Source organism: Tyto alba, unplaced genomic scaffold (assembly GCF_018691265.1).
Source record: "Tyto alba isolate M040663 unplaced genomic scaffold, T.alba_DEE_v4.0 Super-Scaffold_40, whole genome shotgun sequence".
NCBI lineage: Eukaryota > Metazoa > Chordata > Aves > Strigiformes > Tytonidae > Tyto > Tyto alba.
In genome coordinates, this window is record NW_024881316.1 from 33,860,985 (window position 1) to 33,885,553 (window position 24,569).

The 24,569-nt window shown below is 39.7% G+C and overlaps 1 protein-coding gene across 6 annotated transcripts in view; it reads left to right on the top strand.

Moving 5' to 3' along the window:
• Positions 1-848: 848 nt before the first annotated feature.
• ASAP2 (ArfGAP with SH3 domain, ankyrin repeat and PH domain 2) overlaps positions 849-24,569 on the top strand; it is a 90,657-nt gene continuing 66,936 nt past the window's right edge. The window contains exons 1-2 of one of the 6 annotated variants that reach the window (XM_042803501.1): positions 849-1,334; positions 24,185-24,257. In XM_042803501.1, the coding sequence (XP_042659435.1) occupies positions 1,209-1,334; positions 24,185-24,257 (199 nt within the window). In that variant the 5' untranslated portion in view covers positions 849-1,208. The remainder of the gene's footprint in view (positions 1,335-24,184; positions 24,258-24,569) is intronic. The other 5 variants (XM_042803500.1, XM_042803498.1, XM_042803502.1 and 2 more) reach the window with 5 other exon arrangements.

Genomic DNA, 24,569 nt, shown 5'->3' on the forward strand with positions numbered 1-24,569 from the left:
GAAATAGCCAGGGGAGAGTTTCTGGGCCAAAATACAGACTTCCAAAGCTTCCTGCACTAACAGGCTGGAAGTCTTAAGGGCTTTGAGGCCAAGAGAAACCACTGCCGTGGACCACATCCCCATATTCCCAATGCAAGCAAGCACGATGCCTGCTCAGTGACACCTTGCCGATCTGCCATCTACCGCATCAGTCACGAATGCTACTGCTGGGGCTGAGTTTTGTCTTCTCTGCCTGATCAGTCCTTGCCACTTTATAGTAAATAGCAAAGTGTCTCCTCCTCTGATAACACTTCAAGTACAGAAAAAGCTTTCTAAGAATTTAGATATAAGTGTTATTAGCCTAAAAATATTTTTGCGCAGATCTCTTGGGAACGACAGCATTTCACAACTTTAGCTCCCTCGAAACTAGGCAGAGAACTCGTCAAACAGATTAAACTGTCGAAATATAGATTGTGAACGGTGAGGGGAGAGACTGTCCCTGCTACCTCCGGGCAGCCTCAGAGAGTGTGGAGACCTGTCCTGTGGGCTTCCACCCGTCCCTCCTTGCATCAGGTAGGCATCGCGCCTCACCTTCCTCTGCCCTTGGGTTTTTATTGTTGTGAAACACGATCTGAGCTACACGGCCGGATCTGTCCTGCCTGTGCCTGGCATCACCCAGCCGTTAGAGCCGCGCCGCTCCCCGCCACCTCTGCCCGCTCCTCGCTCCCCGCCGAGGCTGGGGGAGGAAGGAGGGGGCCGCCATCTTCTCAGGGCGGGCGCCGGTGGGCAAGTGCGTGGCCACAGGTCTCCCCCGGGCGTGAGGGGACTGCCGGGGGTGGGTGTCCTGTGGCCGCGCCTCGGCCCGCCTCCGCCCTGCGTGCGTGTGTGTGTGTCTGCGTGAGGGAGAAAGCGAGAGGGAGGGCGGGGTGTGGAGGCAGCTCCCGCCGCCGCCGCCTTTCCCCCGCTCGCCGCTGGGCGTGTGCCCGGCCCCCGGTGCTGCGTGACCGCGCGGGGAGGGGGAGGAGTGTGGGTGCGGGGAATTTCCTTGTGTGGCGACGGAGGAACAACACCGCTCCAGACGGCGGGGCTGCGAGGAGGGCGCTGCCGCCGCCGGTTGCCGAGCGATGTGAGGGGGGGGAGCCCCCCCGGGCCCTCCCCTCTCTCCGGAGCCGCCTGCTTTCCCCCCCTCCCCTCTCCCCTCCCCTCGCCCCACTCATCCCCGCCCCGCCATGCCGGACCAGATCTCCGTGTCGGAATTCGTGTCCGAGACCAATGAGGATTACAAGTCACCTACCGCCTCCAACTTCACCACCCGGATGGCCCAGTGCAGGAACACGGTGGCGGCCATCGAGGAGGTGAGCCCCGGGAGGGGAGGCGCGGCGGGGCGGGGAGCGGGCTGCGCAGCCCCCTCCGGCCTGGCTGCCCGCCGCGGCGGCAGCAGAGAACAAGGCGCTACCGGCGCTGGCTCCTGCCGCTCCCTCTCCCCGCCCGGCCCCGAGGAGCGCCCTCGGCTGCCGCTGGGAGGAAATGGGGCTCGCCCGGCTGGAGAGGGGAAAGAAAAGGAGAGGCGGGGGGGGGGAAGGGCCGCGGCGCTGCGGCCCCCCGGCCCGCGGGGATCGCGCTCCGCCCGCCTCCCCGCTCGGAGCTCGCCCCTCAGCGCCCGCACCCCCGCTTCTCGCAGCCCGGGGGCAGGGGAGCCCGAGTCCTCCTCTTTCTCTATTCCTGACGCCCGCCGAGCCCCGAGCCGGCCGGTTCCGCCCGTCTGCCCTCCTACCTGGAGGGGGTCTTGAACTCTCCAGCCTCCCTCCTCTGCCCCTTCCTTCCCAAGCGACACCTGAACGGCCTCGGCCCCGCAGCCCCTCCTGCCCGCCCCGCCGGCGGCCCTGGGGGGCTTGAGCGCTGGCGGGGCGGGAGATCAGAGCGTCCTTCCCCCCCGTGTCTGCCTGCCGCCTGGCACAGGTGGGAATTAATCTTCTTTCCAGTCCCCGCACACAGAAATTGAAACGCCCTCCCACCGTCGGGCACAGGTTTGAAGGTAGCCTTCCCTCGGGAGCTGCTCCTCCAGGGTCGTGGGGCGCTGCCTGCCCTGCCCGGTTCAGCCTCCCCTCGGTGCGCGGGAGCCCGAGCCCCCTCTGTTTTGCCTCCTTTCGGCCAGCCTGGGCTGTGGATACTTCGTGTGAGCCGCTTTTGTCTCGCCAAGAGAGCTGTTTGCTTTTCTTTCTTTAAACATACTCGAAACGTGCCGTTGAACCTGGTGGTAAGAGCCTTCCCTACCGCGGAGGGTGGTTGCCAGCACTGGGAAGAGAGAGAGACTCTTTTTCCCTCGTGTTTCAAATCAGAGGGAAATCTGGGACAGGTCTGAACACAGTGAGAGCACATTCCACATCCCAGTCATATACACACAATGAAATGAGAAGCGACGGTGTATCTTGATTCCTTTAGCAGGTTCTCTGAAATAACTTGTGGTGGTGGTGGGGAATCTTACTTGTGATGCAGATTAAATTGCCCCATCTGCCTGTTACATCAGTTCTTACAGTGTGTGTTTAGTTGATTTGCAGTGAGCATGTATTTTAAAAAGAGCCTCTTCAGCAAAAAGAATCTTGTCAGTAGTTGATGTCCCTTCTTACAAAAGAACTGCCACTAGCAATGGATTATTAACGTGTCTTAAGTGAACAAAACCCAGGTTAGGTGTTTAAACACCCTTTTCAAGATTTTCCTGTTTTGCCAGTTCCCAAAACCACTAAAGCAAGGAGTTCAATTCAAAATAATCTGCACAGAAGGAATTACTGTTTTGTTCCTGAGGTAATTTTCTTCCCTGCAAGCTTGCACTTATATGCCTGGATTTAATTATACCTTATTAACCTGATAGTCTTAAGATCAACAATTCTGTATCAAAGACAACTTTTTCTTAAATAACAGTGAATCATTTTAGTTGTAGAGCTGCTTAACGATTAACACAAAATCGAAGTTAGTGTAAGCGTTTGGGTCAAAAGCAGTTTTGCTAGTTTTAGGGATTTTTATTACAGGTCTCACAAAAATTGGTTTTTATCTAAGCCTCAATTTCTGAAGTTGTATGGTTGCAAAAATATCGTATAATTTCTCAGAAAAAATGTGCAAAAAAGTTTTTTGGTTTTCATTTTCATGTCTGATGATACAGAATTTATATGATAGCATGAAATTTGCCTTTTATAAGGTCTTTTAAGGATTCAACTCCAGTTGTGTCTTGAAAACCTTTTTTTTCACGTTAGGAGAATGATATGCATTTAAAAATTTGAATATGGTGGCTTCCTTATTTAGTCTGTCGTCTTGACATTCGTTTTTGTGTCATATCTCTGATACACTGCTGTTTGGTTTTTAAAGAAACTCAATCTGTGTTAAATGTTTTTTTTTTGTATAGCTGCATATTTCGAATATTAGACATTGCTTGCTTAGGTACAAAAATTATCTTTTATAATAATGATGATAAAGAATGTGCCTAGTGTCTTATAGATCTAATTGAAGTTCACAAGGCAGGAGATGAGAGACTGCACTGGCTATAGCTGTTCTTAATAGTATTGATCTACGTAGCACTTCTGGCAAAATATCAGCAGTTGCTGCCTGTTTGTGCTGCTGCCCTAAAGCATGTGTTGAAATGGCTACTGAATTTTTTTCCTTGTGATTTATCAAGAGCAACAAACAAATTTTCATGGTTTCAAAACTGAAATCTTTTTTCAGACATAGACTTCTTTGCTTTGGAAATACTCAGGTCCTTCAGCAGGATGTGCCTGGTTTTTCAGGTTAAATGTGATCCTTTGATAAAAAGCTGTCTATAAATTGTGTAATAGAGAAGTCAGTGCTCAGCACTTTTTTTCTAAAAGGCTAGGCAAGAATTAGTTCATCAGCTTGTTATGAACTAGGACTTGGTAAAGAATGCATTTAAAAGTGTACAGTTAATACAAAGAACCTGTGCATTTTCAGTGTCACAAGAACTGTGAAGTATCAGTTTTCAGTGTGTGCTGCTTGGTTGCAGTAGACAGTAGGGTTCTGAAAACTAGGAAGTCTGTCTGTGTATAATTTAGGAAATTTGTTACTCAAAACAGTTAATAGGTAAGTTGAAACTGTGCTGACTGCTTGCTTTGTGTATGCATTGATATTAACACGTGACTGTAAGATCTAGTTTATTAACTGAAGACAGTTAAGTTCTCATTTTCCAGGATACTGTATACGTGTATTAAATCATCACATTAACTGGTTAATACTGATACTTTGAGGATGTCTCTTAATTGCTTTTCCCAGCAAATCTAGTTCTGGAATGGACTGTGGAACTGCCTGCATGAAGGCAGCTTGACTCTCCCAAGCCCTGTGCTCCTTGGATGCAGAGGCACAGGATGAGGCAGTGCAAAAGCACAGGAGATGGAGGCTAGTGTGACTTGTTAGCCTGATCTTAGCTCTGTGCAAACACAGATACCTGTCTCCAGATCCCAGTGGGAAGTCTTTTGCACTTATCATTTACACTACCGGCCTCCAATTTTGTAATTCTGTCTTAGTTAATTATCAGGCATTTAATAGTGTCTTAAAAGTTTGGTTAATGAGGCCTTGCTTTCAGTGACGGAGTGGAAAAGGCTTGTTAAGTGAGGAAATCAATAGGATGTTGGACAATTATAAATGTATAACTTACCAATATGTCTATGAGGACAGTGTTATTGCCTTAAATCATTGTTTTCTGAACTTGAATTAGCTGACCTCTCTCAGTTCCAGAATGATTGATTTTTTTAGTATCGGTTAAAAATACTTTGTTTTATTGTTTTATGTGGTTGTATACACAAACTACAGGCCCCAGATCATGGCCTTTGAGATCACCAGAAGCGCCTGTATTGCATTTTGGGTGCCTATTCAAACACTTGGAGAAAGAGAATCTGATCCTTTGCTCTCAGTAGTGGAAAAGGGATTAAGAAAGGCATGCTTAGGGAACACAACATGATTTCAAAGGAAAAGGAATCATATAATTTCTGCATTGTTCTTGGATTAGGATGTTGCTTAGCAAAATGTTGGGAATCTTTAGCTTCTACTAAAACGAAATTACAAGTGAGCAGTATATGTCAGAGGCCCTTACAGGTTACTGTTTAATCTTTGCATGTATGATAGTGACTAAGATTAAACAAGTTTTAATTGATAGAGTGCAGAGCATAGTCACATGATTGGGGAAGGGTTGCTTGAAATTGGTAATCTAGTCTGACAAATACAGTCTTTTTAGTTGACTGTTTCTGTTAAAGATCCCAGGATCTAAAAATATGTGGTGACCATTCTTAATCTATGACTGCTTAAAAATCTGATTTTAGTACTGACATTACTTAGATCATACACTCCTCTTTTTTTGTGTTAAAAGTTAAATAAAATAGTCCCTAAACTGTAACGGATTCTGCAGAGTGGTCCTAATAACTGTGATCATTAAGGATTTTTAGGAATTATTTTATAGGATGATTTAATGAATAGAATCCAAGTGTGTCACTTTTTTGTGAAGCATGGATTAAGTTTTACAATAAAAACTGGAACTGAAGCCCATAAAAATTCTACCTATTTATTTCTATTCTACCTGTTTATCATGGTCCAGCGCCTCTGGACCAAGAAAGAATGGCAGGGGGCTATTATGGAGGCTACTGTGTAAACAGAGAGTAGCAGGCAGTTCATGTGCTGAAGACATTTCCATCTAAATCAGGACTCGATGTGCAAAGTTTACCGCACCTACTTAAAGTTCACTGCATGCACAGATTTCTCTATAAAGAGAGGAGAATGGAAACATTGAGAGAAGTTTAATAGGTTACTGGAACATCCTCCCCAGCATAGTAGCACTTGCTACTGGGATGAATGTATTGTAAGGAGTAGACAGGATGAATGTGTGGTGGAAAGATGCAAAATATACAACCAAAAGAAACAGTATAGTAGTACCAAAGATGGTCTTAGTTTTCTGGTTAGAAATAGATTTTAATTGTTTGGGGTCTTTTTAAAAGCCACTCCAGGAATTTTGGAAAATCTGTTAAATTAATGTTAAAGCCATAACTTCTAATTTCAGGTCTCTACTTGCCTTTGTTCTGTAGGTTCTATTACATGATTATTGCACCTCAGTGATTCTGTTATTTTACTGTTTAAAATTTTTTTTTTTTTTCTTTTTTTGTAATTTCCAGTCCTAGGAATGCAAAATGTAATTTCTCAGTATCAAATCCTTTCCTTCCTTGCTGTCACTTGTAACAGAAGTTTTTATATCAGAAATGGCAACAATTTCTTGCCACCTAAGGTGATCCCACAGTTTTCAGCTGTCTCAAAGAGGTGTAAGGGATCGATGCTTATTGAATTTCATTCACTCTTGTATGTTAAAATTCTGTAATTCTCTCTGCTCCATTTGGTTCTCCAAAGATGACAAGAGCAAAATGTATTAATAGCTTGGTAGGGTGGGCGAATATGAGATTGGATACATGCATGCACATGTGTGTTTTTAAAATTTATATTTTCCCCGGTATGTATTTCTCACTTGTTTTAGGTCTTTAGGACTAGAGTTCTGTCTTATACTACCTGATTGTGACTTGCTTTTGAAAGCTATGTGAAGAAGGTGTTTTCCTACACTTTGAGGAGTAGGAAATGTCACATGTTGCAGCACATTTTGGGAAATTTACTAACATTATTTGTGTATTGTCTTGTAATAAAATATATCATTGTGCCCACTATAACATGCTCTTTGGTAGACCGTATTTGCACACTTTTCTTACCTCATTACTAAATACAGTTCCATAAATATGTGTTGTTTAAAACTTTTCTTGTGTTCTACTTCTGCTTCCGTTCTGGAATTGTGATTCCCTGTCATCAGCATCCAAAGAGGTTTCTGGAAAACTCATTATGACAGAAATGGCATGATTATTTCAAAAGGAGTGTGGGAATTTTTTTCTTTGAGGGGAATACAGAGGATGGAAGTTACAGAAATACAGGAACTAAACTGTAGGTCATCAACTGGAGCTCTGTGCATATTTTCAAATCCAGAATATAAACCTTAAACCTTTAAAGTACAGACAATGTGCAGTCAGTTAAAACAATTTCAAGCCAGATAAATAGATTGCTGTGCACCTTACCATGGTGCATCTGCTTCCTATTACTAAATGTCCCCATTCTCCATAGGAGGATCAATGGAAAATATGTACATTTCTAAGTATTTTACTAACTGTGGCTTTTGTCTTTTGATTTTTCCTTAGTGCCACTGCATTTCTCAGAACCATCTTACCTGGATTTAGTGTACTTCATGCTGATGCTAAAAGAGAGTAGATGTGGAAGGTGGCTAATTCTTCTTAGCTTTAAGAAGAATTACCACCTTCACACCCTTTTCTCATCTTCATGTTCTCTGTGTACAATAGCGTACAGCAATGCTAGGTAAAGGTGAGGCCTTCGTTCTGAAAGGCATTGCAAAGTCACAGGACAAAAGCCTGATCCCCGCTCCAAAGTGCTTACAGTCCACATGTCAAGTGGACGTGGTTGATGAACAAAAGTGGAGGAATCAAAGAAAACTTGGTGGATCTGACTAGTGTACTGTGTTTGTAGCTGAACCACTGTGAAGTGGTTTCTTTTTATTCATATGCATTAGAGTAGTGGTTCTTAAACATTTTAGTTCAACTCTTAAATCGCATTTTTTTATAATTTGCACCATCCATATGTGTGTGTGTGTGTATATACATCACATACATTAATTCCCTGTCTAAACTCCTGTACCCCAGTTTCTGAGCCTCACTCTCAACACCCCATACGATCTGTCTGCCCCATTTCCCCAGAAACAAATAACTTTCACACCTGAAGATCCAGAAAAGTTGGGCCTAGCCTTATTTAGGCTAGCTCTTCCCTCTGTTGTGTTGGGCATCAAGCTTCTCTATACTTTCTCGATGTTTACAGTCTCCTTATCTCTCTTAATTTCTTGAAACTCCTTTGCTACAGCAGTTATGGGTGCTTTGCTGTACCTCCCTGGAGTTCCAGAGCCTTGGCCCCTCTGCAGCAGCCTTGGCCCAGCCCTGGCCGTAGAACTAGAGCCATGGCTGGGGCTCAGCAGGGCTTCATGCTTATCTGGGGTGTCTCACATGACTGGGCTAGGGGCAAGAGTCTTCACTTTCCCTCAGTCCTCACTGGCTCTAAATAAATGTTATATTCTTCTTGAAGTTGCCAGAGAGGGAACAAGAGCTGTTCTCTGGGTGAAATCTTTCTGCAGCTTCAGCTGTGGGGATATGTTCTACCCTTGCTCCCCTTCCCATTCTATGTTTAGTGATCTGTATAGCTCAGAAGAGTATGTGGATTCTATAAAATGTAAGTGTCGGTAAGAAAAGTACCAACTAAGCATTGGTAGGAAAACATGAAGATGTGATTCTAAAAAAACAAATGGGTGTTTGTGGCTGGAGTTAGTCTGATCAGAGAAGAGGAAGTTATGAGTGAACAAGAGATGATTGATGTTGCCTACTGGTAATTATATAGTCAAAGACCACGGTCTTACATTTGATGCAAAGGAGAGTGCTTTTAGAAGTATGGAGAGGGATTAATTGCATAGAAGACAAACTGAAAGGTTTAGTATCATGAGTAGATGTGACTGAGGAAGACGGTATTTGTCAGGGCCAGATTGTTGAAGTAATAAAAATTAAATTATGAGATCATGTATAAAAACCTTAGCTTAGAGTAAAAGGCTATATTTTAGAGATACTATGCAGAAGGGATCTGTATGGTTGATGATAGACAGGTTTCAGTTTAAGAGAACCTGTTGGTTATGGTCTGGTAAAGTGGGCTGTCTGCCAACACTGCAAGCATGGAGGAAGAGTGCAAAAGGATTAGAGAAGATCTGTATTTCAGCCATGTTATGGTCAGCCATCTGTGACAACAAGCCAAGATGCTGATGTACAGAAGGAAACAGGTAGAAGTACAGGGAAGCTAATGTCAGAATTGCTCATTTAAAGTCAGGAATTAAATGGATGTTGTGAATGAGATTGGAAACAAGTGAAGTCTTTGTTGAATGGTTGGGGCTCAATTCATTATGTACGAAAAGCAAAACAAAGCAATTAAAAGCAAAACATGCAAAAAAAAAAAGTTATATTTAGAGAAGAAGTCATTGAACTTGAGAGTTGGTGAGGTCAGCAGAACTGAAGAGTTCATGTACTAAACCATGAAGAATGTTCATGAAGAAATGTTCATGTTTTCCCAAGAAAGGGGGGAAAATTACAGGAAGAACTACAGACTTGAAACACCCCAAGTAGTATGTCACGAGTGAGCAGAGCCTGTCAGAAATGTGAATAAAAGGCAAGTAGCCAGGGGAAAGTTTTGCATTAAAGAGTATGTGCAGAGCTAAAAAAAATTGCAAAAGTCGAGTTTCTTTAGGAATGACAGTAAGCAGTAAAGAAAGCAAAACCACTCTTTAACCATGTAGCATTGCAAGGAGAAAAAGAAAGGATAATATGCAGTTAGAATGTAGTAGTATTAAAGATAATTTGGGTATTGCCAAATCTAAATGAGTGCTCTGCTGCAGTTTTTGAGCTCAAAGTGTGGGAGAAGGTAGAATGGATAGCAGGAATAGAAATGCAAGTAAGCAAAGTGATAAACAACTGTGAACGTAAAGCACTCGGTTTGTTGGGGCTGTTTTTTTCCAGGATTCTGAAATAACTAAGATGGTAACTAGCAAATACTCTCAACAAATTCCCTGAAGACTAGGATGATCTCTGTTTTAAGCACAGGAGTTTAAAAAAGGAAGGATGGAGAGAAGCATTTACAGCTAGTAAAAATGATTGCAGTGGATGCAGAAATCCAGACGATGACTGTTAAATAGAGGAGGAGATATGTTCTTACTCAAAGATTGCAAGTATGGATGACTGGCAGGCTAGCGAAGTAGCCAGTTTCTCTTCCTGCTTCCAGAAATGCTTGGAAAATACTGTAAACAAGTATTTACAGAAACTTCCACTGCTATGCAAGAAGAAGTATTTTCACATTTGCTTTAATTTTTTTAAGTTGCAGCATAGTCAGATGTGCAAGAACTTCACATCAGGGGAAACGGTGTGGCTCCTTGTTTACTGTTGCAATTTCTGCTAGCAATTTGTTACAGAAAAACAGAATTACTGAGAGTCATACTTGTAAAGCTGTAGAGGGTGATTACACCCAGGTTTCATGTAAAGTTAAAATCTCTGTTTTGGTTCATTTTAACTGAGACAGATTTTTAATTTTTTTTCTGCTTAAACCCAGCTGGAAAACATAGATCAAGTTATGGGATCAACAGAAGTTTGGTGTTTGTAGCTATTGATTTTATTGCAAGCTGACAGTAGGATTGTTTCTCTTTTTTTCCCTAGCCTTTTCCCCACACAGTCTCACATTTGTTAGCACCAAGCTCAAGCTTTTCTGTATGCAAAATGCTTACTGTATGTAGTTGCTCTTGGTGGAGACAGAGATATAAGCTTGAAGAGTTTTGGTATTAGATACGAGATTTTCTGTGACTGAGATGACCACCAGCTTCTTTTATTTGGACTAAATCCAGGCTTCTTTCATGAGGTTTACATCAATGGAGGGCCTAAGTGGAAGAGTAAATTTGGCTAAGACACAAGAAAAAATGGGAACACGAGAAGAGACTTGGAAAGTAGTAGCTGAAATGTTTAAGGGGTAATGTGAGTATCAGTCAAAAGTGAAGAGCAAGAAAATGGAGTCTGAATTCAAGACAAACGGGGAGTCAGGAGAGTCATCCAGATGCAGCACTGTGGTGGCATTTGAGGAGTGGAGGGTCAGGAATTGGCATAGAGGGAGACTCATTAAGGAGGGATTAAAGAAATGCATCAAAAGTTTAAGGAAGTTCAGAGAAATCAGAATTGACGGGAACTTCAAAGGAAGGGGGAGTGCGGCAGTGTTTATGCAGGAAGTTGGATGAAAATGCCTGGCAGAGAATGTGGAGGGAGGACTAACGTGAAAAGGATCAGTATAGTAAGGGGGCAGGCAGGGATATAGGGAAGGAATAGTGATGGAGGAAAGTGGATAATGGTGATGATATAGCTACATCGTACCCTTTAGTTTAGGAGAATGGAAGAAAAGTTCTGCATGTTATATGTCCAGAAAATGTGACAGAGTATTAAATATTATTCAGACTTTATTAGCTGCTGTATATGTCTCAATTTTATTTGGAAAGAGAAAATAATTTACCTTATGGGGGAGAATTTATTGATGGAGAAACTGAGATACAGCAGTGTAACTGAATAGCTTTTTTCTTATGAGCAATGCTGCTTTACAGGCAATAAGCTTGGGTAGTGTGATTCAGTACTTTTCATCTAGAGTAGTAGGCTTTGTTTTCAAGTGAGTAGGTGTTGGACAGAATTTGAAAAATTTGCTTCTTTGTATACATGAACTCTGTTTCATGAAAATATTTACTGTGGAAGTGACATACTGTGCAGTGAAGTGTATTTCTTTGGAGTATAGTCTTTAAGAGGTGGTTGTAAAAGTTTACATGAAAGAACCTGTAATATAAATTCTAGCATCTGACTTTTTAAACCAGGAAGAAATAGAGAATTGAGAGGGAAAGCTGAAACTCTGCTCCTCGTTGTCTTGGAGCAGTACGGTGTACAGAACCATCTGCTGTTTGAGGACCCCTCAGCTATCCCTGATTAAAGATCAGATTATCAATGTAGTTCTAGTCTGAAATCTATAATTCTGTCTAGGCATTATGCTAAGTATGTGTGTAGATAGATCAAAACAGCTGAAGTGATTAGAGCTGAACTAATTACTTTTGTGTTTCTGAAAGCTTTGTTCTACATTTAGAAGGCATATAGGAAGGGAAAAAAGTAGTGAAGCGATGTGAACATTAATATGGATTACCTTCTCATGTTTTACAGTTTTTGTACTTTGTTAGTGAAAGATATCTTTCCTAGGTCATGCAATTTCAAGCAAATTCAGACTGTATTCTAGGAAAGTCAACTTAGAAACAAATGCAGTTACTAATCATGTTAAGCCCCTTCAATCAAACAGGATTACTGTTTGGCTATAGCAATAGAAGTAGAAATTTCCTTAGCACATGTAAACACAGAGCTGCATCTCTGTTGTCACATGCAAAACATGTAGTACAGAGTCTTGCAAAGCACATGGTTTTAATCATTTGTTTGTTTTCCAGAACTGTAGGTGTATGTTACACAACAACAGAAAAAATACCAGCAGAGTCCTCCTACACTTTGAGCTCCATGTAGCCTAGACGCTAGCTGTGCTGAAGAGAATAGCATTGCAGAAGCATCGAAGTAGTAAATCTTTTGTAAGCTGCTTTTTGTTTGGTTTCATTCATTCTTTTGCTTAATTCGTTTTCTTCTGTTGCTTAGCTGCTCTGGTTGTGGATCACAAACTTTTCATGTAACTGTTTTCAGTCAGTCATGTCTGTTCTGTGCTAGGGATGGAGTTGGTAGTGTTTGCCACTGCCTTCCCTGTCCCCCAACCCCTGGGGATGCAGTGATGGTGCAAGGACACATGATGCTGGGTTACATATAGGTTCAGGTGTTTGTCTCTGCAGTTTCAATCAGTTGATTCGGTAGCTGTTTCCTGTTTCTTTTAAGAACACAATAAAAGTGCTGATGGGCTTAGACTTGCTTCTCTGTTCTAAACTGCTTCAATTTTTAAATGCAGAAGTTGTTCAGCATTTTGTCTTAGGTATCAGCTGTGTATGAATTTACCTTCCTAATGTTCAGTAGTATAGGGAAGTACTGTGTATTCCATTTTCTAGATATCTTCTATGTATGTAACTCCCTAATTGTTTTGGCAAAGGTCACCCTGGGGAGGAAGCTTTTATTTTTACAACAATTAAGATCTAAATGGGTGTTTTGTAACTACTGTTTGGTACACTAGTAATTGTGTGATTTAAGATTCACTTACACTTCTAGGAAGTTGTCCTTAGTTGTCCTTAGTTGACAGGAGGGCCTGAACTGTTAATTTTAGTTATACTTAAAGCTGTTGAAATTCCAGCAGATTTCAGATCATTGTTTTCAAGACTGTAATAATGTCTTGAGATTTCTCTAGTTGAACACCTAGAGTGAATGAGAATATGTGACAGTTTGGATGCATTCTTTCATTTAAAAACAAATTCCCAAATGGAAATTCATAGAATACTATGTTTATGCATTTATACAAAAAGAACTCAAGTTCTTCACTGATAGCTACAGCATGACAAAGCATCAACAAGATGAAATTAGTGCAATTTTTTTCTTCCATTTAACCAAAAGAGGAAGATGCTGATGTTATCAAATATTTGGTTGCCATAAGTTGGCTAATCTTGTATTTACATTAGCTGCTGCTAATTATGCTATCATGCAGTTACTTTTTAATTGTGAAAAAATTTATTAATGCTGAGACACCATGCAGAGATTTTCAAAGGTGATATTCTGAATTATAGAGAGGTTGGAGTGAAAATCACAGGCTGGTCTGGAAGCCACTATAGAATAGAAATAATTTGCAGTGTCTCAAGAGAAAATGAGTTTTATCATTTGACACTGGGCTTTCATGTGAGAACTGGCAAATGAAACTAAAAGGTTAACTATACAAAATGTATTAAATTCTAAAAGGAAACAACTCTCCACAGAAGAAAACTAAGCTGTAGTAATTAACATGCCACCGGTATTACAGGTTGATGCCTTTGATAAATTTCTACCCTAATAATAGAGAGGCAATGTCTGATATATTGCTTTACCTCTGATAATTTTGACAGTTGGTGTAGTGTTTCCTAGGAGTACTTGGTACACTTGAGGTGATTTGTCTTTGTCTCTGCTGGAGTCCCCTCTAGTTACCTGCCATTTCTTGTTGTGGAAGTATGGTGTCCTAAAATTTCCAGGTATATCATGAACTAGATAAAGTTTGTGTGCCTTTTATTCCCTTTCAGAATGGCCACCTCATACGTGTCTGCCAAAGATGTTTGTAATACAGATTTTTTTATTTATTTCTGCTAAGAGCTTCTCAGAGGCCTGTTAAGACTGAGGTTTGATTGTGCTGCTTTGCTGTAGACTCTTGTCTTGGTTAATTTCTGGTCCCTAGAATTACTGGATAAATAAAGAAGGTAAAGAACAAAAAAGTCAAAAGAGTGTTGGATGGGGAGGGAAAGGTCAGTTTATGGCATCCAGCTGATCTGTGCATACACCTCAAATCTTAATTTTTAGGATAGAGTGGGTGCATCATATATAGGGAAAACTTACTATTTAGTAAGTTAATAATCATTTCATAGAAATTGTAACTGGGATGTCTGCCTGGTTCAAGTAGAGGGTTTGGAGATTACTAAAACCAAATTATACCACTGATAGGTAAACTTGAATATCTGGAAAGTGTTTTATTTGTTGATTACTCCCATAAATAACTAAAAATTCTCTATTCAAAAAGCTTGTCATACACAGAATAAAAAGTCATTATGTTCTGCAAAGATTAATTCTTGTTGGCTCTGATGGTGTATAAAAGGATTTAATACAAGGGAAAAAAGAGGACTGAATTTGAGAAATCTGCAAAAGGAAAATCCCATCAGCCTAGCTCTTCATAAATGCTGTTGAGTGATACAGGGTGAGGATCAGCCTCTTCCAACAGCTGAGCTCCAAACCATGAAGGGCTTTGATGGATGCTGACAGCAGACAGAAATGCAAAAACGTGCTAGAGAAAAGTCTCTTGCAGGCTGGGCACCAGTTTTGACATGGGTAAAGGGATCGTAAAGTTCACTTAGCTCTTCAAGACAGTTGTCACTGGAACTTTATCTTGTTATCTATGTTACTTTGTTTTACATAATGATATATCTGAGGATGTTGAAGCATGTAATACTAAACACATGGATAAGGATATCAGGAATTGGCTAGTACAACTGGAAAATTAAACAACAATTAAATAAGGGAGTTCTATTTACACACCCTTTGTTTAAAAATGAGCCACTGTAAAGAGTAAATGCATCAAGTGTTTTACGTTGCTTATGAGATCTGTAATATTTTTGAACTATCTGTTGCATTTTCAACCTCACGTAGTAAGGGAAGCATGTGGAAATTGAATGATTAATACACAGATACAGCACCTTTTTTGTTCAGCATGCAACAGTATCATGTAGTGACTTGTATTAATGATGTAACATTTCGTAGGCTCTGAACCTCTGATTTGGGATTTCTCTTTACTGATAGAAGTGGTCTGTTAGAGAATTCTGAATTTTAGGCATCGCTTCTTTGTTTTAATAAAAAATAAAGTCAGCATGCTCCAGTGTGTTTTTGTATACACCACAGAGCAGCGTCAAATTTTCCATCTTTTACCTTTGCAGCAGAACTACCTTTTACTTACAGGTATTAATTTCCCAAAGCAGTGGTATTACCTCTTTCCACCATGCATACCTTTAGCTGTATGCACAATAGTTTAGAGTTGAAATGTTTACTACATTTTTCTGCCAGATAGACCAGTGCTTGTTCAAACAGATTGCCTTGGCATTGGGCCCACAAGAACCACAAACCCAGATCCTGGAGAAATAATGCTTTTGTGGAAAGGGACTTTGCAGAGACAGTTCTGCCATAAACCCCATCCTTTTTATTGCATGTTTGTGTCTGTACCTTGACAGTCTCTTAAGTAGACAGGTCTCTCCCCTAAGAGCTTATTTATACAAATTAACTGTCGTAGCTACTGTGGAATATAATGTTCTGGAACATTTCTTCACATGCACACTCCAAATAAAGTAATTACCCAAAATGAAAGTTTTTAAAATTATTAATCTTCTAGAATATGTTCAGAAGCTAGAATGCCTTGCCCCAGACTATGCGTACAAGGGTTTTTTCCACCTTTTGTATCAGTTCCTCCCTGTATGTGCCAGGTGATCAGTGGAAAGAAACTGGAGAGGATTTAGAAAAGAAACTAATACATGGAGGGAGGAAATGACATAACAGTAGGAGAATGGAAAGAAGATTTAGGAGGAGGATAACATAATTTAGGAAGTTTTTTACCACCTTCTGTAACAGAAAAGTGGAATGAGGCCAGCAGTGTAAACAGCTCATTTCTAATAGAAAAATAACAGAGATAGAACGTCTGGATATCTCTGATCTTTCGAGTCAGAGAGGATTAATTACAGCAAGTATCAGATTGCCTGTAAAGATACACCAGAAAAGTCAAACGATTGTGCTTGCTGGGTACGAGTATTGAAAACTTGCTATTGATACTTTTTAAACAAGACCAGTCCAGTAAGGCGCAAGAGCTGGTTCTTGCTCTGCTGTCTCTACAGTAATTATTTGATCACTTCTCTTTTCCTTACTGACCGAGTTTCTTCCTGTGTCCTTTTGTTTTTGGGAAGGATGTTCCTATTTGCATTCAGTATCTGCAGCAGCCTCTGGCATTATTACTTATTCTGAAATACTGGATTTCTGGCTATGGAGTAGCCTGATATTTTAATGCAAATTGCTAAAATCGGGAGTGAGATTAGATTTTGTTTTAAAGATATCATGATAAAGGTAATTGCTTATATTGGATCTAAAGTCAGTATATTAATATTTTCTTTGTATCTTTTTCAGTTAGATGTGCATAATGGGGGAGAACACATAAATTCCTGCCTCCAGGATTATTTTTTCAAATGACCTGAGGATTTATTTCCCAGAATTTTGTTACTGGCTTAGCAGTACTTCCAAGCATTCTTGTTGTTGTTCCAATGGAGTCTTAAAAAAAAATTGATTACTGTGAGACTTTTCACAAATTCAGATCCAGTTCTGTGAATACTTTCAGCAAAATTCCCATCCAAATAACCACAAATCTGAAATAGTTAATTTTAGCCTTTCTAAAATGAAGCTGCTGTGGGTAAGAAGAAAGGAATGTATTAGAGATTTTCAACTGTTTTAAATAAAAAATAGAGCAAAGATGATGGCCTCTTCCTTCCCCTTCCTCCCTCGCTACTTCCCACAGTAGGCTGTCGTGCAGTTGTGAAGGCACTCACACTGGGCTGCAAGACGACAAGTTTAGGTTTTTTTCTTTCTGTTGTCTAGAGTTAGAAAACCTGGGCTTCTTGTTTCTCTTGAGAATAGCCTGTTGGGCTACGTAGGGTTTCTGGTTGAGAGTGTCTCAGCCTTTTCTTTTTAAACTGATTGCTGGAAACTGGGAGTTTATCCTGGGGAAGGATGTGTACGTGCTTTACTTGCTGCCCTAAACATCTGTAGTTGACCACTACCGATAGAGGATATCGGGTTAAATGGAATGCTGATCTGAATCAGTATGGCTGTTTTTCTGCTTGTCTACAGAAAAATAATTATTTTCTGGGCCACAAAGAAATAAGGCACTGGTGTAAGGACACTTGCATAAGATAAAGACCCAGACTTCTGCTATAAGTTTGGCACAGAAGATGTTTAATGAAGCTCTACCTGCTAGAGCCTGAGGATTCTGCATTTATGCTGCTACTGCCCTGTTTTTCCCCATAACCTTTGGTTCTGTAAAATGTACCAAAATCATCTCTGGGATGTTCAATTTCATTTTTCTGCCTTCGCTTTTTTCCTCCCCCAATTAAGTATGATAAAAATAGAACAGTTTGTTTTCCCTCTGCTTCACTGAAAAGAGCAAATAATGCATTCATTTTTTGTACCAGTCTGAAATATATTAAAATATATTTATTAATTTGAGCCAATACCCCTTGAGAAGAAAGAATCCTGTATATTGCACAGATCTATTTAGACAATACAGATTTTTAGATTGATGCTAGTTTTGAGGTTTAGAGGTTTTTTTGGGTTTTGGGATTTTTTTTTTGGAAGCAGAAATGAAATGTTTGAACATTATGTTTCCCAGCGGGCTTAAATCTTTGTAGGTAATGTGAAATGGACTTGAACAGCTTTACAATTATTATTATTATTTTAAAGTGTCAGAGCAGACAGATTGTGGCATACGAAGTAGGATGTAGAGTAACATTTCAGGAAGTTACAGTAACCTTGGACTGATTTCTTCCTGGTAAAATGGGTTTGGTTCTAATTAGTTGGCATATTTTATTGTTCCTAGTAGAAAGCTTTGAAGCAGTTAAAATGGAAATTGGCCTTTGGCAAGTGAAAATGGACCTTGTTTCTACATGAAGAAAAAAAGCTTTACTACTGATCACTGGTTGTTGAGTCCTCTCTCTAGAGCTCATTTTAAAAGCTGTGCTTTCTTCTGTTTATTTTGGTATGCTTGTTCCCCTCCCTGGTATACTTACTACAGACATGTTTGTTGCTAAATTCTCATCAGGCATATAGAACTTAAAAATATTTTGGGTAATGATTTGAATTGCTGCTTCTACACTCTATATGGGCCTCAGAAATGCATTTACTCCATTATTGTAATTCTGACATTTTCAGACTGTGGCACCCCAAATACCCAATGCTTATATTACTGAATACCTTGTAAAAAAATACATTAGTGGTGTGTCCAAAGCATATTTGTGATGATTGCCAAAATGTTAGCCTTAACTTGCTAGGAAAAAAGCAACGTGACTTGCGATTTTTTTTAAAAAACTGTATACTGCAGGTAATTTCAGTTTTTTTTTTTTTTTTGTGGTGTATATGATCATGTGTGGTAACTGCACAGAGAGATAAACTAGTTGAAGATACAGCAAGAAAAATGAAAAATTACAGACTTTTCAAGTGTAGCAAATAAACGTAGTCATCTTTTGTAATAGTTTTCATTGTGTAGCCTTAGGTTGTAAGGTAAAACAATTTTCAAACTGATTCGTGTTTCTATACCATTTCAAGAAAGATTTGCAATGCATTTTGAAGAATACCGATAGGAGCACCAAGTTTGATGATAAATTTACTAACATTCATGTATTTTAATCCAATATTGCCATTTATTTAGAAGCCTTGAAATTCATGTCAGGAGAACGAGATCAATACCAGGCTGATCATAGCATATTTGTTTTAGACTTGCCAAACAAGTGATCTCCATGATCTCTAGATATGCTACAGCAACACCTCATAGATTCTGGCGTAAAAAATAATTTTCCTTAAAAATGGTTTCACAAGATGAACATTAGAAGTCACGTAAAAGCAAATGAACAGATGACATAAATAATGTGTTTGGAAAAATATTGCATTGACAAAGGCACGCTCAAGAAGGTCACTTTTGAGTTTATGTTTCAGTTCACACTGCATAGCACCACAATAATGTAGCTTCTTTTCTAATGCACCGTATAGAATTTTTGTTGTTGTTGTTTTTTTTTTTAATTTGTTTTTGTTTTCCTTTTTTTAATGTGTGGTTTTTTTTTTTTTAGTTTTTTTGTTTGTTTATTTTTTTTTTTTCCTCCACTAAATCAAAGCTATATTTACTAATTTTAACAGGGAAGTCTGAGTACTCCCCAGCAGAAACTGAGTGGGACTATGAAAATGGTTTATATGGCTTCTTTGACTACATTGTGCTGAAATAAACAGATGCCAAAATAAACAGTCTTGCAATAGCATTTTTTGAGTCCAAAGTAGAAGCATTACACGAGAGGACAAAATGATCCCACCATATGAATTACATAGTCACTTCTCTTCTGGTACAGAAGTTTACAGGGCATTTTAAATTGGTAAAAAGAAATGCTAGAATGTGCAACATCAGAAGCCATTTCAAATTTCATTTCTGCTGACACTGTACTGAAAGCGCACAAAGCAGTTGAATTAGGGGAGGGGAGCATTTTGGCATGTGTGTGTGCATTGGTGTAGTGTGTGTATATTTATGAAACAAACACAGGATTAGAAATTCAAAGTACAATAAAGCTACAGCTTTATTTCAACTTATTCCTAAGTGCTAAAGATGGGAATATATGAAGAACAGTACTAAAGACAAAGAGCTGACATTTTCAGGTTTTATGCTGAAGTGACTCCTTTGAAGCACTAGTTGTGAAGAAGCACCAATGCCTTTCAATTAAACAAAGGCAAAGTCCCCCTCCCCATTTTTTGGTCTATCAGCAAGACTAAAATACAGTATTAAAGATTCAAAGTTTTTCAGTATTTTATTCCATTCCTCTGTAGGCATACATAGCCATGGTTAAATGTAGAATTTTCAAAAGATTTCACAAAGGAATGGAGGACTATAAGAAACCTCCTAAAGGAACAAGTCTGTTTTCTTACCACAACATAATCTATCATAAATTTATTCAGGTCTCTCCTAAAATGGCTGTGTATCTGTTACCCTCCTGTTTGGAAAGTATCTCCTGTTTGGAAAGCTTTCCAGAATTGGATTTGCTTTTACCGATTCCTAGTTGCACTTAGTTCAGGTACAGCTTTTACTTATCTGTTCTAATGCCAACGTTATTTTTTAGCTTAGGTGTTCATCCCTTTTTCCTCTTTGTTACCACCACTAATGAATTTAGGTAGCACCCTTTCCATTCAGGAGAGAGAAGGCTACAGTGTGCCTGTCAGGTTAACTGGACAAGCACAAGATAATGGGCAAACACCCTTGCGTAACTGGGGATCATTTCAGGAAGGTGGCCTGTTCTTCCTACATTTTGTGCTTTTAAATTTTTAAATATTATTTATTTAAACATTTTGTGCTTTTTATTTATTTATATGTATGTAATGGACACATTACAGTTCCCTCTAGCTATCTCTGTTTGGGCTAGCTGATTTTAAGTTTGCTACAGTTTATCCGCAGTAATCTAATTTCAAAACCAAAGCAGTTCAAGGAAGACTTTTGATTCTGTTCCATACTTCACATACTGGTGGATGAAAGCAACACCTACATTGCCTTGCATTCTGTGTGTATAATTTTTCCTTCAGCATTTATCAGAGTCAAAATCCAGTGGTTCGGACAGATGTGTATGCTGTCAAGACCAACATTTTGGACCAACACCTTATTTGCATTTCAAGTAGTATGTGACTTTTCTTCTTATTTGTTTGTTTCCTTGTCTTTGGTGGAAGGGAGGTCTCCTGTATCTTCATGTTTTTGTTTTTCATGGCTGTATCACTTTGGCAACCTGTGGTGAATCTGCAATCATCTGTTAAGCCAAACCCCTTTATTCTCCTCATTTTTTTTCTGACCAATCTCCCAGTTCATATATGTGTTTTTCTCTTGGATATACAACTTTGCAGTCTGAACTGTTGAATTTCTTCCCATTCTCATTAATCGCATCAATGAATTGAATCAACATTAAAACACTTATTTTTAAAGAATGCAACATAGTTTGTTTTTGTGACAGTTTGTTCATTTTGCTAATGACAATATTCTTTTAGGTTTTATATGCAAATACAATTGCATGGAGTATTGACTGCCACAAATTACTTCAATTCCTCACTTCTTTGTTTTTTTCTTTTTTGCCTGGGAGAGGGAAGAAATAATGAGTTGAGTCCCTGTTGCCTTGATACAGAGGAAGGATTCTTTGCTACTAGGATAATTTTTTTTGGTTTTCGTGGATTTTGAGTGGATCATCTACCTGAACAGAAGCTGAGCCAACTCCTCAGGTAGCAAAGTCATGTTAAATCAGTGTTAGACAAGGAGGTATTTAGCCTGCTTCAGTTGTGTTGGTTCCCTGGATGTTTCAGCATTGTTCTACACTATCACCATAAGAATGTGGTAGCAGTTTCCAGACAAACTGAACTTACAAAGCCTGTTCAATTGTGGTGAATGAATTTGTGAAGAAATGTTGAGACTAATGTAATGCTAAAGATTAAAAAAAAGTGTATCGAGTGGAGATAACAGCATAGTAAATTGCATGCCACACTCTCAGCTCCTGGATTCTTGTTCAGAAATGTCCCTGGGGGATTCTTCAGCAGGAGCACCTGGGTATGTTGGTCCTCCTACTCATTCCTGTTTTTTCCCATTATCTTTTCCGTTAGGTTGTGTTGTATCAGGGGGCCTGCCTGATAGCCAGAGTTGGAAAGTTGACTGAACTGAAAAATAACTTTTTTTTTTTTTTTTTCACCCCTTGTGTCATTTTAAACACAGGTTGCTTCTCTCCTGTGGTTTACGACACATCCCTGCAAGAACTTCCACTGGCACAGCTGAAAAGGCAGACAGGGGAAGAAGCGAGGACCCAGGGAAGCCTGACCTGGCAGTCCTGTACATTTTCACCATGTTAGGGCTTTAGGTTTCGCTTGTTCTGTTTACCTCAGTACTGTCTGTGGGTTTTTTTTGTTCCTGTCACCCTTGTTTGGAATTTTTATGTGGACCAGCTGGCTGAGATAACTAGATGCTTGAATTGTTGTCACTGGTGTGTTAGAGGCGTTAGCTGTTGATCCTGTTGGACCCTGGCTATGCTGCGCTGTACAGGTTTGCTCTTCTACTGCCTAATCCCGGTGAAAGTGCGAGTTGATTGAGAGAAGTTGCAAACCAAACTGATGGCTTTGGTTGAGGAAGAGATCTTGAAGTTTTTTCCTTACTGAGAGTCTGTGCTTTCTGACTGAGGCAGTCATGGGACAGAAGATTTTATGAATCCATAGGTCTGTCTGGATCCCTGACCACAATAGTACGAGAGGTTTATAATTCACCCAGTGTGTTTATATTTCCATCGCTTCTCTTTTTTAAGTACTATGTTCTCTCTTTTCTTCTCCCCATCCCCCAAACTGAAGTGCAGAGATTAAGCGATTTATCAACTGCACACACAGATCTGAGATTTAGCTGGAAAATGAATCTATAACTTTTAAGTGTCTGGCTTCAGCCTTCCCTTTGGACTGTTATTTGTTATACTTGTAGTTGGAGACATTCCTTTCACTTTGTCTCTAGGAGGGTAATTGCCCTTTGCAGTTGTAGATTAAATTATCATTCCTCTGTAGTCAGCTGATCGGATGGTGCTTTTCTGAGGTTATTTTTAGAAATTACCAAATACACAATGGGGGAGTTTACTCTGTGTACTCCCATCCCGGTGTGGAGTACACATCCACCCATTAGGTGACTAATCTAACCTTTGAGATTGCACTGTGTACAGGTTTGTTATAGTGGATGAAATTCAAATTGCTGAAGAGGGTGAATAGAGCTATGTGTGACTTCTATAGGCTTTCTTAGGGTTTTTTTTTTCCCTTCCTCTCTACTTCAGAATTCCAGGTGAAAAAGCCTCAGCACTTCTCCTGCTAATATGTTTCAGATGCAAACTATAAGGATGTTGGTGGTAAAACTTCCAGTGGCTATAGTAGTACCATGACACTACAATGTTAATGTTAAGGCAACAGCTAAATCTGTTGGTTTCCATGGAATGCTGCAGAGATTTTGCCCAGCTATTTGTGGTCTGAATGGAATCAGTTTAAGAATACTCCCATAAATACGAGGGATAATATTTATTTTTACATTCAGTATGTTAAAATAATTGGATAGAGGGTCCTAGGGACCGACTTTTTCACATCATTTCTCTTACAAAAATTATTGACAATATAACAATAGTAGGTCAGATGTGTAGCTGCTGCAATTCACTGAAATCTTTTGAATGAAAGCTGGAATGAATTTGGTGCTTTTTGTTTGCTTTTTTTAGCATGCATCGTGCTGAACAGCTCTTGGTATAATATAATCTGTAGTGTTCAGTTTTGTTCTTCAGTGGGGTCTAAAGACACCACCATATCTGGAACTCATACTTGAAATTTCTTGCAGTTTCACAAAGGTTTTTTCTTTTGTATAACCATAATTCTGCTTCTCCATTCTGGAACAATTATACATTTTTGGGACTGCCCATATTTCACTTCAGTGAGCAAAATGGTTGCCTGCTTCCACTTCTTTATTTGAAACAAATTGGTTATAAGTGCTTGTGTATTCTGGGCAGAATTTAAACTTGAATTTTATGTTGTATTTGTGAAAGCATTGCCTAGTGATAAATGTGTGAAAGATATTTGAGAGATATACAGTTTATTTTGTTTAGCATAGCAGTGAGAAAGTTCATATAGTTGAGAGTGCAATTAATAAAATTATCCGGGAAAACTGAATTTAAATTCCATTTTTAATATTCTGCATAGGGAAGTGATATTACTTGTTCCTTCGGCAGTGTCAGAACATACAATGGACTGAATCTGTTTTAAGCTTCTTTAATAATTTAACCTAGGAAGAAGATACTGTGCAAATAGTTTCATTTTAGATGGTGCTGTGTATATGTGATGCTGGTCACCAGCAAAAGAAGGAAGATGTATTTCTGTGGACAAAGGAACAGAATAGATTGTAAGGATAGGGGTGGAAGCAACTGGCAAGTAATTTATTAATTACAGAAATAAAGTTAACTAACATAATAGTGTTTTAATTACAGAAAGTTTCCAGGGCACAGGTTTACCAGAGGACAATCCAGTATTTCACATTCAATTTTTCTCTTTTGTTTTAGGCTCTGGATGTTGACCGAACTGTTCTCTATAAAATGAAAAAATCTGTCAAAGCCATAAACATATCTGGTCTGGGTAAGTACAAAATAATTCCTGGTAGTTTATATTGGTGAAACTGGGGGATTTAAACAGTCATCTTACTGAAGAGAAAGTATTATGTGAGTAACTCTGAGAACAGAAGAATGTACATTTTAAATAGTAGTCTTGAACTAGCTGCTTTATCATGAGCTCAATAAGGATGAAATTTTCTGAGGTAGCTGAACCCATCTACCAAGTGGGGAAGCCATGCTCTCCTCTTTCCACCAGACCCGGGCTACCTGTTCCTTCTGCCACTGCGGTGCTTGGCAGATCCCTAGATGAGATTTTTAGCTCACATAAAGCTACATA